We start from the raw sequence: 15,819 nt of genomic DNA on the forward strand, positions 1-15,819 counted from the left end.
GGGCACAGGAGTCACCCCACCCCGCTGCCCCCCAGGTGGGGAGGGCCCAGCGTCCACAGGAACCCGAAACACAGCACAGACTCCCCTCTGCACACATTCCGCACACACAGTCCGTGCACCACGCACGCCCACAGCCTCAGGAGCTGGCGGCTCTGCTGTTAATGATTCACCCCTGCCCGAGTCCAGCACCTGGAAGGAAGCAATCTGGGCTGGGCTGGGCTGGGCTGGGCTGGAAGGAGGCCGGTCCCAAGTCCCTGCACTTCCGTAAACTCGCATACAAAGTAGGAAGGTCGGATAAGGTCATCTCCACGGATGTGGCCTCATGCTTCGGTGTAGCTTTCTACTCAAAAGTCATCCTGCTGAAAAGTACACATTGAGCCTTGTACAGTCAGCTCGCCAGCTAGGACTTACGTGGAGAGAACACACAAGCAGGGCCCCCAACCACTCACGCGTGCTCTTGAAAACCAGGAAAGCCCCAGATGCCACCTCTCATTAGGCTCAGTGCCCAGGACCCCTGGCCCAAGAAGCCCCCTGCCTCAGCCTGAAGACGGCCAGCCAGGGGAGCAGGAGAAGGCGGAACCCAGCAGCCCCGGGGGCAGAGTGCAGCCACAGCCAGCACCCTGGGCCCCAGGAGCGCCTTCTTCCACTCCCTGGAGGGCTCAATCCTCACCTAACCCTGCGCTGGCTGGTGGCGGGTCCCACTAGGCTCTCTGCCCCATCGACAGGCTTAGGTTCCGGGTCCTGCCGGGTTATAGGAACGGCTCTCACCGCTCCCTCAGTATCCGGTGCAGACGCTCACACAGTCAACTGAATGAATGCTTAAGAAAAGGAGGACAATTCAGAAGCACTCGGGCAGCAAAGGAAGCCTCCAGCTGAGTCTGGAATCAGGTGTAACTGGCCTCCCAGGATGGAGGTTTGCAGGTGCACACGCGCCCTTCCCCCGGGGTGGGGCCGGGCGTGCTCCGCCGAAAAGTCCACTCGAGCTGGTGTTAAACAGTACACATGTCCCAGGGCGAACTCCCCCAACCCCAATCTTCACATTTATCACTATACCTCCCTTAGGAACCACAGAAACCCCACAAGGTAGGACAAAAAGGTCGTCCAACATCCCAGCCGACACCAGATTAGAGCACCTCTGGTCCCTGTAGCTCATGGAGCATGTGCCAATCTTCCATTTTATACCCACTTCAGCACAAGGCGCTAAACCGAGGCCAGGACCCTCACGGTCACCCACAGGAACAAAATACGATCCTGCTCCAAGCCAGGGGAGGGGACTTATGGCAGGGAAACAGGCCCCCCACTGCCTCCATGCAGACCTGACTTCCCAGCTGGTCTCTGGGCTCAGACAGGGGACCCTGAGGGCAGAGCATCTCCTGAGGGAACAGACACTACCCCTTGAGGCACTAGGGCCACCTGGAGCCAGCAGACCCCTCCCCTGATAGACCCCAAGACAGGGATTGATCTAGTGTTCACTACCATCAGCAGGTGCCCACCCTCCTTTGCACCCCCCCTCCCCCCCGCCATGAACTTGGAAGGATTTCTGGCACTTTGGAGACCATCTTTTTTTTTTTTTCCCCCTCTATGCCAAATTTCTTTTTTTTTTTTTTTTCAATATATGAAGTTTATTGTCCAATTGGTTTCCATACAACACCCAGTGCTCATCCCAGCAGGTGCCCTCCTCAATACCCATCACCCACCCTCCCCTTCCTCCCACCCCCCCATCAACCCTCAGTTTGTTCTCAGTTTTCAAGAGTGGAGACCATCTTTGAAACACTAGTCCTCGGTCTTCCTGACGCTGGCCTCGCTGAAATAAATTCCTTTCCTATCTCACCACTACTCACTTCTCTGCCTTCGGATTCTGTCAGCGGCAAGGGGCCAAAACCTGGGGTGTTGGGGACCCCCAGAGCCAGGTGTACTTGCACCCCTGTGCCCCCGCTATAGCAACGTATGGTTTCTTAATTATAGAACTATTTAGTTTTTCTGCATACAGCCGGTGCTCCAACAGGCTTGCAGAGCCTCCATACGCGTGGCCCCATGTGGGGAAGCATTGGCACAGCCACGAAAGGTCAGCCAAAAGCCTGGGAAGAGCGTTACGATTTTCCAGAGGCCAACAAAACTGGCGATGCCTAGACAACTGGAAGTTTGTTCAAGGTGTCTTGCTCAAAACAGGTCCTTTCCAAAGGTTGTCAAGGATTCAGACAGTCTGGACCCCTCCCCACCCACACCCCCCCCCCATATATGACAGCTATGGGTCAGAAAGAAGACAGAAGGGAGGAGGAAGAGAGGACTGAACTTAGGGTTTACAACAAAGGCATAAATGGAAATTAAATACAGGCCTCTGGTTATCTCAGAGACCAAGTTAGTCTAAATTACAAGTAGCAACATTCACACTTAATTCTGAGCCTACAGGTGATCTGGAACCACTCCATTAGAAGGATAAATCGAAAGAGAAAGTCAATTCACAATGCAGAATAATGACTCAGCCAGACTAACCAAATTAGTATAATCTACTAAAAGTCAAATCGTATCTTTCTTTAAGATTGGGTTATTCTGCAGCTCGGGGGCAATTTCAGATTTAAGATAAACTAGAAAATGATCTTGTTTCCCTTCGTTCTGATAACCACGGCCCTCGTGAGTCCAAAGCAGAGCAGCTTTCCTGGCTTACAGAACAGGTGCAACCCAGCTATGCACAAATGACCCAAAGACAGAATGAATGCTCCATGTCCTGTCCCAACAAGTCACGGGACTTCTAACAGTAGTGGCACTCTCACAAGACAAGTCTATGGTAAACACACAGCACATGGGGCGCCTGGGGGGCTCAGTCGGTTCAGCGTCCGACTTTGGCTCAGGTCATGATCTCACGTCTCATGAGTTCGAGCCCCGCGTCAGGCTCTGTGCTGACAGCTCAGAGCCTGGAGCCTGCTTTGGATTCTGTGTCTCCCTCTCTCTCTGCCCCTAACCCACTTGCATTCTCTCTCAAAAACACACATTAAAATTATATATATATATATATATATATATATATATATATACATATATGTATGTGTATGTATGTATATATATGGGGGGGGAGAAAGAGATATCTCTAAACACACAGCACAGAAAACCACCTTGGCACTGGCATTTATTTAACAAGAGAAGTCGTCAAGGGTCTCTGATACCAGAACATTTATCTTTATTAATGAAGAGCTACATGTATTCTAACCAAGGAAATGGGAAGTTGTACTGTCCAAAAATACTCAAATGGCCCACATTCTAGGAAAAGGCCTACATGCCTGTATATGCACACTGTTTAAGCACCAGCTTAGATACATACATTCAAAATTCTGATGCAAACAGGAATAATCAGGGAATAGGGGAGGGTGTAACTAGTGAAAACAAAGCTGGATGTTTTAGAAAATTTCTTGAGACAGTATCCCCAGGATAGCCACACATTTTCACACAAAAATCTTACCTGTTTTAAACACGGTTATTCCTGCCAACATTTACCTGGATTAAGACTTACTTATATACAGCAAAGGAAGCTGGAAGATTTGTCCTGATTTTTTAATTTTTTAATGTTTACTTGTTCTTTGACAGAGAGTGAGAGAGCATGGGCCAAGGAGGGACAGAGAGAGGGAGACACAAGATTCCGAGGCAGCTCCAGGCTCTGAGCGGTCAGCACAGAGCCCAACACAGGGCTCCTACTCGCAAACCGCAAGATAACGACCTGAGCCAAAGTCAGACGCTTAACCAACTGAGCCACCCAGGCGCCCATATCCCGATATCACTTATGAGTGGAATCTAAAAAAACAAATGAACAAAATGGAGACATAGTAAAGAACTGGGTGTTGTCAGTGGGGGAGGGGGGTGGGGGGGGGTGGAGTACACACTTCTAGCTATAAAACAAGTCTTTGCAGGGAGGAGAAGTCAACAGAGACTACAGTCAATACCGTAATAACTCTGGCGACAGAGGAGACTACACTTATCATGGTGCGCATTTCATAATGCATAGAATTGTCAAATCATTATGTTGTACTGTGCACCCGAAACTCATATAGCATTGTATGTCAACCATACTTCAATTAAAAAAAGATTTGCCCTAACAAGATTCTCTAATCACTAGATTATCTTCACAATTATGAGTAACCACTAAATAGCTTCCTCTCAAGGATCCCAAACTAAAAATAGGAGAACAAAAGAAAGCCACATCCTGACGACTTTATTAAGCAGATTATAGTTATGAAAATAAAGGATGTTTGAGGCTACATTCCTAAAATATCCTTCGAAGAACTGTACCAGCTGGCAATGGTTACATCAGGTGGAAGAAATATTCAGGTTCTATGGGAGTAAATAGCTCTTAAAAACCACGGATACCATGAAACCTGTCATCTTTTAAAAAATCGTATTTGCTACTTTGGACCTGGTTAACGTTCTCCATGAGGGTGGGCCTGGGGTCAGGGAGGCGGGAGTGAAAACCAGGGTCAGGAAGGGCTTGAAGGGCAAAGCAGGCTGACGCGGACCTAACCCCCAGCCACCTGGCTTCGAGCAAGCTCCCGAGCAGGGTGGCTTCTCAGGAGGCACGTGTAACTCGGGTCAGGAGTGCTGAGAAAGTGGCGCCTAGAGCGGGGCCTAGCGCACAGAGGGCAACCGCTGGGCGCGGATGGAGGGACCGCCCGCGTCCAAACAGAGCTCCGTCTGCAACGTCAGATTTCACCGTCCAAACCGTGCACCACCCGTTCCTACTGACAAGACTCCAATTCTCTGGGGACCAGAGAGAAGCACGGCTCGGTAGGTGTGGCCCTCAGCCCCGCAAGAGCTGGGGATCAGAAGGGGCACTCGGAGCGAGAGTTCTCTACCTGAAGCTAGAAACCGATCGCCTCCTGAGCGACCGCTGGCGGCTTAAACACAATCGACGCCCTCCTGGTAACGGGGAAGCTGAGAGGTCACCCTTTCCTTGTAGAGACGCTGAAGACACTACTCCTGGATCCTCACTTAGAAGACTTTTCCCAGACACAGGACCAAGAATTAACAGCATGGTCTCTTGACCAAAACAATGAAGATTTCTGACAAAAATCACACACGCAGCCTCCTGGTTCTAACGGATGCAGAACAGAAAGGTTAGCCTCTGCAGAGGGGCTGCGTTTTCTGTCCACTTGCCACGAGACGGGAGTTGCGAACACACAGAAAACGTGCAGGGTCGTGTAACAGACACCCTTGTATCCGCCCCTGGGCGGCAGATTCAATTTTAAACGCCGAGTCGGGGAGGCAGCCCGCTAAGACGATGTCCGGAGTGAACCCGCCCCATCACCGCCAAGCAGGGCGAGGACGTGAGCGTCCTCCCCGGCTCGCGGCTTCAGGAGGGACGGCCACCGCCGGGCCCCCCGCCCCAGAGCACCCGCGGGCGCCACAGAGCTCCTCTATCGGAGCCCAGATCAAAGGCCGGATCCCCAGGCGTGGTTCACGGGAAAGGCAGACCCACAGTCGAGGATACCGAGAACCGTCAGGAAGACGCTACTAATGAGCTTCTAAACATGAGCAATCTAGTCTCCTCGTCTGTTCAAAGAGGAGGTCATCCCCTCAGAAACTGTTTTAAAAGGACTCAAACCCATCAATACAAAGCCTCCAAGGCACCAAGGAATTACGAAGTTGACTTCGCACCCCGGTTTCCAGGAACGTTAGCGTTCCCAGTGCTGTGCGGCCCACACTACCTTGTGAGCCACCCGTCTCCGGTGACAGCACTCCCAACCAGCGGCCGGTCACCTGCCCAACGGCCACGGAACGCGCCCACCCGCGCAATCCGCCCTGCACATTCCTTTCCCAAGGCCTTGCCCTCTCGAAGCACGGGACGCAGAACAGAACACCGTCAGAGCGCCCCTTTCGCTCACACGCTTTCCATCAAGGGCAGACCTCACCCAGAATCCTATTTGTGCCAAACACTAAACAAAGTCATCAAACAAAGTCAAGGCTACTTCCTGCCTGGGTCCGGGGCCAGGTCTTCCTAATACAAGGGAAGAATTCTAAATTACCAACTGTCATAAATCCCTTCCTCATCGGGGATCTAAATAATAACTGCTCACATCTACATATGAAAAAAGAAAAGCAAATTCTACTTTTCATATTTGTGTACAAGTGAGAGAGAAACGTCTCGAAGTCTGCACGCTGATATCAACAGCAAAACAGCCCCAAGGGCGAGTGCTCGTGTGACTGCGTCCTGCTGTGGTCCACGGGGAAAGCGTGGCCATCAAAGGAGGCCTAGAGTCACCTGTGCTAAAAAGCGAAATGAACTCCCAATCCACCCGCAAAACCTTATTTTTACGAATTTCCTGACATGGTATCACACCACCGCAGTAACTTGTGGCCGTGGAGGGACAGTACAACGCACATTAGTAACAAAGTTTCAGTCCTGGAAAGCTGGTAGGCTATTTCCTGAATTTTAAAGGTGTGTATTTTAACGACTTAAATTTAATCATGCCCTTGCTTAAAGAGTGCCTTAAAGACTGCTTTATGTTACTAAATCTCACCAGCTCTTAACATCCACTATGTTGGAATACAAGAATTGTTTTGAAGCCTGGTCACGCTCACTTAATCTAGCACAAAGCCCATCTGTACCTTGTTTCATGTTACTTTTAAGTAGTCATTGTATATAATTGAAGCCACAACTTCGAGATAGCATTAAGTCCATGTGGTACCAGGGTGGGGGAGCTGCCTAAAAACCCTACCCCTAGTTTTTATTTTAAAAGCAGCTTATGAAAACAGGAAAAGTAAAAGATGCTTATGAGAGCCGACACACAAACCGAAACAGTGCTCAATCCATGTGACTGGCAAGGCAAGTGTGCAGGCCAAAGCCCCAAAACGTCACAGATGTCATCACACAGGGTGAAGCCCTCGGGCGTTCAGCAAGCGGGGCACAGGGCCATCGCCACAGCAACCCTGCCCATCCCCAATGCCAAGCTCTGAATCTTGGGAGGGGCCTGGCCTCTCAGAACGACCCGAGGCCCACAGGGTCTCACCTGTGGGGCTTGTCAAACGATATCTGTACTCACGAATCACCAGACACAGGGCATGAGAAGGGACGTTCAGCCCAGCACCTCCCCACATGCTGAAGGCTGACGAACACGCGTGTCCAGAAGAAAGAGTCCCAAAGTCACAGCCAGTGGGGCTCTGAGCCTCGTCATCAGGGGGCAGATCCAGGCCACTCCTCCAGGAAGCTTTGGGAATAACTCCAACTGGAAGCCCAACGCAGTGCAGAGACGCGGTGGGACTAGAACTTATGTGGGACGTGCTTCCCAGGAACACCCGGGCCAGAATGTAAGTAGGACGTGCTTCCCAGGAACACCTGGGCTAGAACGTAAGTAGGACGTGCTTCCCAGGAACACCTGGACCAGAACCTAAATAGGATGTGCCTCTCCTACTTCCCCCCCCAAAAATAGGCTTAAAGGTGTACTGACCAAAGAGCCCATCAGGAAGGAAGAAGTTTTGTCTTTAAAAAGGGGGGGGGGGGCATTGGGGTGCCTGGGTGGCTCAGTCGGTTAAAGCGTCCGACTTCAGCTCAGGTCACGATCTCGCGGTCCGTGAGTTTGAGCCCCGCGTCGGGCTCTGGGCTGATGGCTCAGAACCTGGAGCCTGTTTCCGATTCTGTGTCTCCCTCTCTCTCTGTCCCTGCGCCGTTCATGCTCTGTCTCTCTCTGTCTCAAAAATAAATAAAACGTTAAAAAAAAATTTTAAAAAAAGGGGGGGCATTAGGCTCTGACACCATTGGTTCACAGCAAGTGCTCAGGTAACATCAGTTAAGAAGTGTGCCCTCCCACACCCTCCTTCCACTTCTGTTCTCACAAGGCTGCTCAGAAGTCACTCTAACCTCAGTCCACCTGGATAAACTCACTCACGGCCGGCCAGGGCCAACAAGCACCAGGTGCTCTAGCCCAGTGGACACACCTGGGACAGAAAGCAGACCCGGATGTTTACCAAGCAGATAACACGTCATCACCTCACTGAGCCTCGATACCACCCCGGAGGTAGGGTCAGGTGCTCCCCCTGACAGCTGAGGAAACTGAGGCTAGGGAGACGAGCCAGCTCACCCAGGATGGGCCCACACATCCTCTCCACCTGGACGGAGATCAGGAAGAGGTCTTCTCAACAGACACACCTCAAGATCCTCCCACAAAGCCCTACAAATAGGATTTAGGAAAACATCCAAAGAGATTCAGGAAGCATAGAAGAAGGTCATCCATAAGTTAAAAATGGAATTTTGTGCTCTGAATTCCCACTCTACTAAAATCCAGCCCCCTCCAGCTGATGGCTCCTTAGCAAACCTGTCCTTTCTAAAGCACGTGGCCAACTAAAATATTTCATCTGTTCCTTTCCTCTGACAAGAGCAGGCTTTGCAACTGCTCTTAAATATACTTGACATCCTTACCTGAGGATTTGTAAGCTACATTTTGTCAGCATACAGGTAACTGTCACACCGAAGTGACTGGCCATGCTCTGTCTGCAACACAAGAGGTAATCTCTAGGGGCACCTGGGTGGCTCAGTCGGTTGAGCATCCGGCTTCGGCTCAGGTCACGATCTCGCGGTCTGTGAGTTCAAGCCCCGCATCGGGCTCTGTGCTGATGGCTCAGAGCCTGCAGCCTGCTTCAGATCCTGTGTCTCCCTCTCTCTCTGCCCCTCCCCTGCTCATGCTCTGTCTCTGTCAAAAATCAATAAACATTAAAAAAATTTTTTTTAAGAAGTAATCTCTATCTGTGTTAACTTATTCATGAAGCAGCTTCGGAATCTCCCCAGAAGGTTAATTAATAACGATACAGTTTACATTTCCGTTTTCATTTCAGGTAGAGCAGCCTACAAAGTCTATTTTTCCCAAGAAGTATCTCTTGATACTTCCTCAGAAAGACCATCAGGGTGAATCCGTGCCAACTTCCTCTTTATCGAGAAGGGAATTTCAGCTTGGCGAAGAGGGGGAACAGGGGATAACACAGGATTCAAAATAGATGCTCCTGTGTTTCTCGAGAGTGCCGGAGTCAGGGTACGTGGCTCCGGGTCAGAATGAGAGCACGATCAGACCTCCCACATCAGGGGACAAAAGTGTGCTCGCTAAAGAAACTCTGGGACATGTTGGCCTCCCCCTCTGCAGGCTTTCATTTGTCCCATGCACTCCTGGCACAGGGCAAGCCCCACCCGTGTGAGGTCTGGTCACAACACAAGCAGAACCCTTCCTGCGCTCTTGGAACCAGGTGTTCCTCGGCACAGGACCACGTCCCCAGAGCAGGAGCCATAGCTGTGAACGCCTTCCTCCCAAACCAGACACTCAGCCCTGAGCCAGGTGGATCTGAAGCTTACACGTAATTTTTAAATAGCTTAAAAGTTATTATATGTGTTATTAAATTATTAAATGACTTGACTAACCAGATAATTGAGTTAAAAAAATTAGCTGTTCACAATTGTGAATAAGTATGTGAGGAATCCTCTCTCTGGAGCTGACAGAACTAGATTGGATCTGGCCCGTGGGCTCCAATCTTTTCATTAGGACACAGATTTCCAACCCAATCAGCAAACACCCAACTTACAACCATCAGCCCAGAAGAAAAAGACATACTTCTAACCTGGTATCAATCACAGAATCCCTTCACTTCTCTTTATCTTGGATAGTTTGGTCTTTTTTTTTTTTTTTTTTTTTTTTTTTTTTTTTTTTTTTCTGATTTTTAATACCCACTGGACAAAGCCCTTCAGTAAGGAACGCTCTCGATTTGCAAAGCACACAGCACAGAGAGCCCATTTTACTCTCCAGGATTTTCAACAGCAACAGCACTGACTAGCAGCCTCCTCCCCCAAGGGGACTGCTTGCTGCCGTGTTATCTTTTACAACTCAGGACCTTAGCGCTTCCCCACTTTGTCTCGAGGGATTATTAACATTAAAAACCCCAATTGGGTCCAGAAGAAAGGAGTGCACTTTACGTGTGTTCGGAGGACAAACACTGGTGTCTCCGGCATGCTGACTCCTACTTTCTTACCCCACACCGGCTGGGGTTCCCAGAGTCTCCTCTTTGAGAGCGCTATTTATTATCATCACCAGCAAACGGAAGCAATTACTTCTTTTGAGACATGACAAGTTTTTGACCCTCTTAGCAGAAAAGAACAGAGCACTGGTAACAATAGGTCATCTCTGAATGGCAAGAAGGAAGGAAGGAAGGAAGGAAGGAAGGAAGGAAGGGAGGAAAGAAAGGAGGGAGGGAGGGAAAGAAAGAAAGAAAGAAAAGAAAAGAAGGAAAGAGAAAGAAAGAAAAGAAATAACACAAAAGAAGGAAGAATAGAGAGAAAGAAAGAGAAGGAAGGAAAGAAAATCACAAAAAACTCAAGTTGGAGACCTTGACAGCAGAGGTGGAGAAGGAGAAAGCGAAGCATCAGGGGAGCGCCAACCCTGTAAAGCGTCCAGAAATCCACCGCGGCGCCCAAGGCGCATGTTACAACAGATCAAACGTCCCCCGCTCCCAGGGTCAACAGCGATACGCAAAACCAAGTCAAGTACCTGCAGCCAAGAATTTGATTCTTCTTCAGCATGCTTGAGCGATTATGACAAGGACTGGAAATGAGCTTAATAATATAGGATTTGAACTAGTGAGTCAGCCTATAGATATAGGCCATCAAAACGAAGATTATTCAACACATTCTCTTTACCATCCAGAAGAATACAACTCATCCCATAAATCACTGCTTAAAAAAAAAAAAAAAAAAAAAACCAGCTCTAAAAAAAGCGACAACCCATGTGAAAACGGCTGGGATGAGGAAGAGGCAGAGAGTGACTCATAACATCCAACAGCTTGTAGCCTCCAAACCATAACAAGAGTATAAAACCAGTGGGCCCAGTATAAAACAAAATAGAGTCATTGTTACCGCTTTGACCTCATAAAGCTCAGATCTAGGCGTAACTACAGCGCTGCAAATATGTTATGAGCACTCAGAACAATTTTACAGGTCTATGCCTTTAATGTGTGCGTGTTTACTCTTCCAGCTTCCGGGCTAAATCTGACATCTATATTTATTCATCGAGAAAAGAACACTCAAATTTAACTATTTTCCTAACTCTGAAGAACTCTTATAATTTAAATCCACACATTTCAAATCCCACACATATCAACGCTGCCATTTTGTAAATATTTTTTTTAAATACAGGTAACAATATTGTGGGTTTATCATGCCAAGCATTCCATTTCATTCACCACAATACTTATAGGTATTTGACAACTTTGAGGCAGATGTAACAAAGTAAACAAATTCTGTTACCAAATTTGAGGTCTGATTCAGGGTGTGGTCCACGTGGCCTCACAGCTGTCATTTCCCCACTCTGGGGACCCCTCCCTTCCTCTCCTCCAATGACAACAAATTATCAATGAGCGCCTGAAGGAAAACAGTTTTTCCACACACTTGTTCTGAAGAGTCAACTATATCCTTTCAATGAGGGTAACGTACACAAAGTGTGGGTCGCATTAGAGATGGCCGGGCCTCACAGCTTTGGAGGGTGGTCCTAAAGGTGTCAGCCAGGGCAGAGCCCTGAAGTCTGTAGAGCGGGGCCTCCGAGAACACAGGGGTAGGACTCGAGTTCCAGAGCTAAGTGCCTCTCTTATCTTGTGCCCAACGGCCCCGAAAATGCCACACTGAAAGTCAACAAACATTCCGACTGGCCATCCCTTTCAGATTTTATTCTTTGGTGACAGGAATGTGCATATGAACTGCTCGCCCGCAATTACTTAAAAAAAAAAAAAAAAGTCATTGGTCCCTTGACCGACACAAAGAACCGACGTTAGATTACCTTTCACTTGCCTCCTTAGGTAGCCACTCACTAAGAAAGTGTCCCACCAGACTCTGCTCCAGATCCTAACAGGTAAAGTAATTTGGTGTATTAATTAGCAAAGCAGAGCATGAACTGAGTAACCCCATAAGCAAAAATTAGGAAGTGAGCAAAGTAACAACAACCACAAAATGTAGAACGTGGATTTCTTAAAACCTGCTCTTCTACAAACACCAACCAATTTTCACAGGCTGTATCGGGAGGTGGTTTCCCTAAGTTCTACCAAAATAAGAATTCAGCCAGTCCTGGGGGAGAGAAGGCCTCCATCTGTGGCAAGCGCAGGGTACACACAGACCGGGACACAACCATCAGGGAACACACAAACGTATTGCTACATTTCGATCAACAACTGAAAATTTTTTTAAGACCTGAGTCTTTTTTAAGTTTTCCGTTTCTTCTCTACTTTTCTTGGTGTTTCCATTTAAAGTTTTTCCTTAAGCCAAAATGAAATTATTTGGGGGCCTTCTTAAAGCCAAATAGTAAAAACGCACCATTCCAAAAGGTGAGATGTCGCGAAGGGGAGGGAAGAGGAAATGATTGAGGGGAGAGGAGCCTCGGCCGGTCACCCCACCTGGTGCCCTGCAGCCAGCCAGCTCACCGGCATCTCCCCTGCAGGCCCGTGTTTGAGCAGACAGACACGGCCCACACCCACGACTCTACCCAGACATGTGGACCGGAGGCTGTCAGTGCCCCGAGGAGGGGCCGCCTGCCACATCTCCCCACAGAAAACTCCTGCACTTTGCTGACGATGCCGTTCTACAGTGAGAGGCTTTCCCCAGCGAGGGAGGCACAGGGTAGTCACACACAGCAGAAAGAAAAAAGGAGGCAACCAGCAGAGCAGGACGGAAAAATCGGAGTTCTGAAGCTTGAGAAGTCAATCTGCAACCCTTTAACAGTGACCCTCGAAAACAACACAGCACCAGCATCCGTAACAACGCCCAGCAGACAGCACAAACCCATACTGCACTGGTGCAGAGAAGTCCACACCAAGACTCCCATTAGGGGCTGGCAGGCCATACAGGAACGTGTTTCTTCAATCTATATACACATTGTTTTCCACCCTCCTCAGCAGGAACCGAGCACTGGAGATTGCATGTGTTTCCACAATATTTTCTGATATTACAATAAAATGATGAAGACTAACTCACAGAATTCTCTCCACATGAATCATGACCGAGGGTTAAATGTGATCAGAGTTATTTGAACATTTCACTTTGCAAGCGGATGTGCTGAGGGAGTTTTAAGTTCCACGATGTAAAAAGACAGATTTCTGACCCTTCCAATCTTTGGCTTCTCTGATGCAATACTGAAAAACAAGTTGATTCACCAATTTAAGCCAGGAACAACTACTCTATGTGGTTACAAGACCCGAGATTCCAAAGAAGACTCCACCAGTTCAGCATGAACAAAGCAAGTCAAACACGACACGGCTAACGAGCCAGGGCAGAGGGGGTAGGGCTGGACAGGTCAGTGCGCCAACCCTCTTGTTTCATTCTTCAGTGTTCAGGCCAAGTCTCACAAGGCTTACACAGAAAGACAATAATGTACTTCCCATATGCAGACACATACCCCTCTCTCCACCCTGACACCCAATGGGAAGTTGACGAAGCCCCTTTGAAAAACCTGTACAGACAGAAGGTGTTCACGGAGAATCAGACTGAGCAACCCTTGGTCTAAAGTGTTTTTGCCACCCTCTGGTCAGCGGGAACAAGAGTGATGGCTGGTGACAGGTGAGTGTCATCTAACAGGTAAGCGTGCCCCCAGGTTCGGGTGCCTAAGCCACAGCCCCGTGCAGCACGGGGCCAGGACACATGTCCTCAGCACTGTCCCAGACTCGAGGAGCAAACGCAAGCTGATGTCCAGGCTGACGGGGGAGGTGGAGCAATCCTGTGGAGCTCAGACGGCTTCCCACTTTGCTAACACAGATGGGGTACCGACACAAAATGTCAGGGGAACGCAGACACAGCAAAAGTGTGTGGGGGTAAAGCACGAATGTCAGGGTCCCATAAGGAATACTGAGCAGGGCAAACATGACTAGGGCCGGGGGGGGGGGGGGGGGGGGTGCCTCAAAGTGGGGCGAACCCCATCTAAACACTGACAAAATCGCAGAACTTGGGCAAATACTTTCCAGTGGAGACTCCATCCGTTCAAGCAATCTGCCCACACCGCACACTTTATCCACCAGTTTGAGTCTAAATACTGTTCTCAGCAGGCTACTCCTCGTGTGCCCTGCCTTGGGGTCCTGGGAGGCACTAGCAAAGCCCTCTCGCCTTCCAGCAGCCAGAATAGTGTCTGCTGAGCACACACAGTCCAGGAAACAGCCTCCTCTCCTCCCACGGGGCTGCTTCACATTACAGAACATTACAGTGCCCTGCAGAACCCCAAGTTTGAAACAGAAAAATAGAAAGGCGTCCAGTGCCTGTAACCCTGAAAAGGCAGTTAACACGACACCACAGCCCCCACACCAATCCCTCCCTTGCCCTGAACGTGTTAAAAAGGAAAACATAAAGTCAACATTAGCTCCTCCCTGCCGATGAAAATTGGCACGAGTGAACGTGCGTTCTGGCTCCCCGCCCTAACAGAACCGTTACACACGCGCGCACACACTCACACACACAAAAGTTCACCAGGCCGAAGGGCCCCAAATGTAAATTCAAAGCCGGCCGGCCTGTCCCCACCCCACATCATGGGGTGGCCTCTGCAGGGCGAGCCGGGGACACGAAATACATATTAAACACTTCACATTTCGGAACTTTGGTGGTTCCTTTCTTGAGAGGCCGCAAAACGCGACCTAAACTTATGACAGTTGAGCACATGACCCCGCCACTAACAGCAGATGAGAAGCCGCATCTAACACTCCGTGCGGTCCCTGTAGCAAATCTGTCACCAGTGTGGATGTGCGAGATGAGCGCGCGACAGCAGAGCTGCTGCGGGGGGGTTGTGGGGGGGGGGGGGGGGGCGGCCGCGGCCCCCGCCCTGCCCAGCACGACACACGGAACAATAGTGCGCGCCCCGCGCCGCCTCCAGCCCCCAAGTGCAACGCCAAGTTTCGCGTTAGAACCAGGCCGGCCGGCACCCCAGGCCGCGCGACGCGGACGTGTCCCCAGCGCCGGCCGCGGGGCGAGCGCACGGACGCGCACCAAGGACACGGCTCCCCGCCAGGCGGGCGACCCGCGGCCCAGGTTCCCCCCCCACACGGCTCAGCACCCCCCCCCGCCCCCCGCGCCCCGCGCCCCGCGCCCCGCGCCCCCCGTCCCCGCCCCAGGCCCCGCCGCAGCGCGGACACCCGCAGGCACCCGCAGCGCAGGGGACCCGGGCCCGGGGCGGGAACAGGGCCGCGCGCACCCCCGCCCGGCGCCCCCCGCCCGCTCCCCCCCGCCCGCCGCCCGCCGCCCCGTCCTCCCCCCCGCGCCCCGGCCCCCCCCCCGCGCCCCCGCGCCCGCGCGGCCCGGCCGGGCCTGTTACCTTCCGACAGCTCGAGCTCCAGCTCGGCCAGCCGCGCCCGCACCTCCAGCGGCAGCGCCGTACCCTCCAGGCCGCGGTCCGCCATGCTCGCGGCGCCCCCGCCCCGGCCGCCTCCCTTTGTTCGCAGGCCGCGGTCTGGCCGCTCCTCGCGCCCCGCGGACCCGCACCGAGCGGCAGGCCGGGCGCGGCGCAGCGAGCGCTCCTCCCCCGGCGCCTCCTCGGCGCGGCCCCGCCACGCGGCCTCGCGCCCGCGCCCCCGCCCGGCCCCCCGAGCGCGCCCCCGGACCCGCCGCTGCTCCGGGGCGCGCTGGCGGCGGGGGCGCGCTCGGGGGCGGGGCGGGGGCCCGGGGCGCGCGGGGAATGCGGCCCGGGCGGGGGGCGCGCGGGGGTGGGGGGAGGGGTGGGGGGAGGGACGCTCGGGGTCCGGGCGGGGGCGCGCGGGGGTGAGGATGGGGAACGAGTGTGGGGGTCGCCCAGGAACGAGAAGGGGGGGGGGGTCGCTCGGGGGGCTGGGCGGGGGGCGCGCGGG

At 51.7% G+C, this 15,819-nt stretch overlaps 1 protein-coding gene across 2 annotated transcripts in view; it reads right to left on the reverse strand.

Moving 5' to 3' along the window:
- Positions 1-15,602, reverse strand: part of DIP2C (DIP2 acetate--CoA ligase C (putative)) — a 413,428-nt gene extending 397,826 nt beyond the window's left edge. For both annotated transcript variants that reach the window (XM_078450509.2, XM_078450506.2), the window contains exon 1: positions 15,291-15,602. In XM_078450509.2, coding sequence (XP_078306635.1) covers positions 15,291-15,375 — 85 coding nt within the window. In that variant the 5' untranslated portion in view covers positions 15,376-15,602. The remainder of the gene's footprint in view (positions 1-15,290) is intronic.
- Between the last annotated feature and the right edge of the window lie 217 nt (positions 15,603-15,819).

Source organism: Panthera onca, chromosome B4 (assembly GCF_046562875.1).
Source record: "Panthera onca isolate mPanOnc1 chromosome B4, mPanOnc1 haplotype 2, whole genome shotgun sequence".
NCBI classification, from domain to species: Eukaryota; Metazoa; Chordata; class Mammalia; order Carnivora; family Felidae; genus Panthera; species Panthera onca.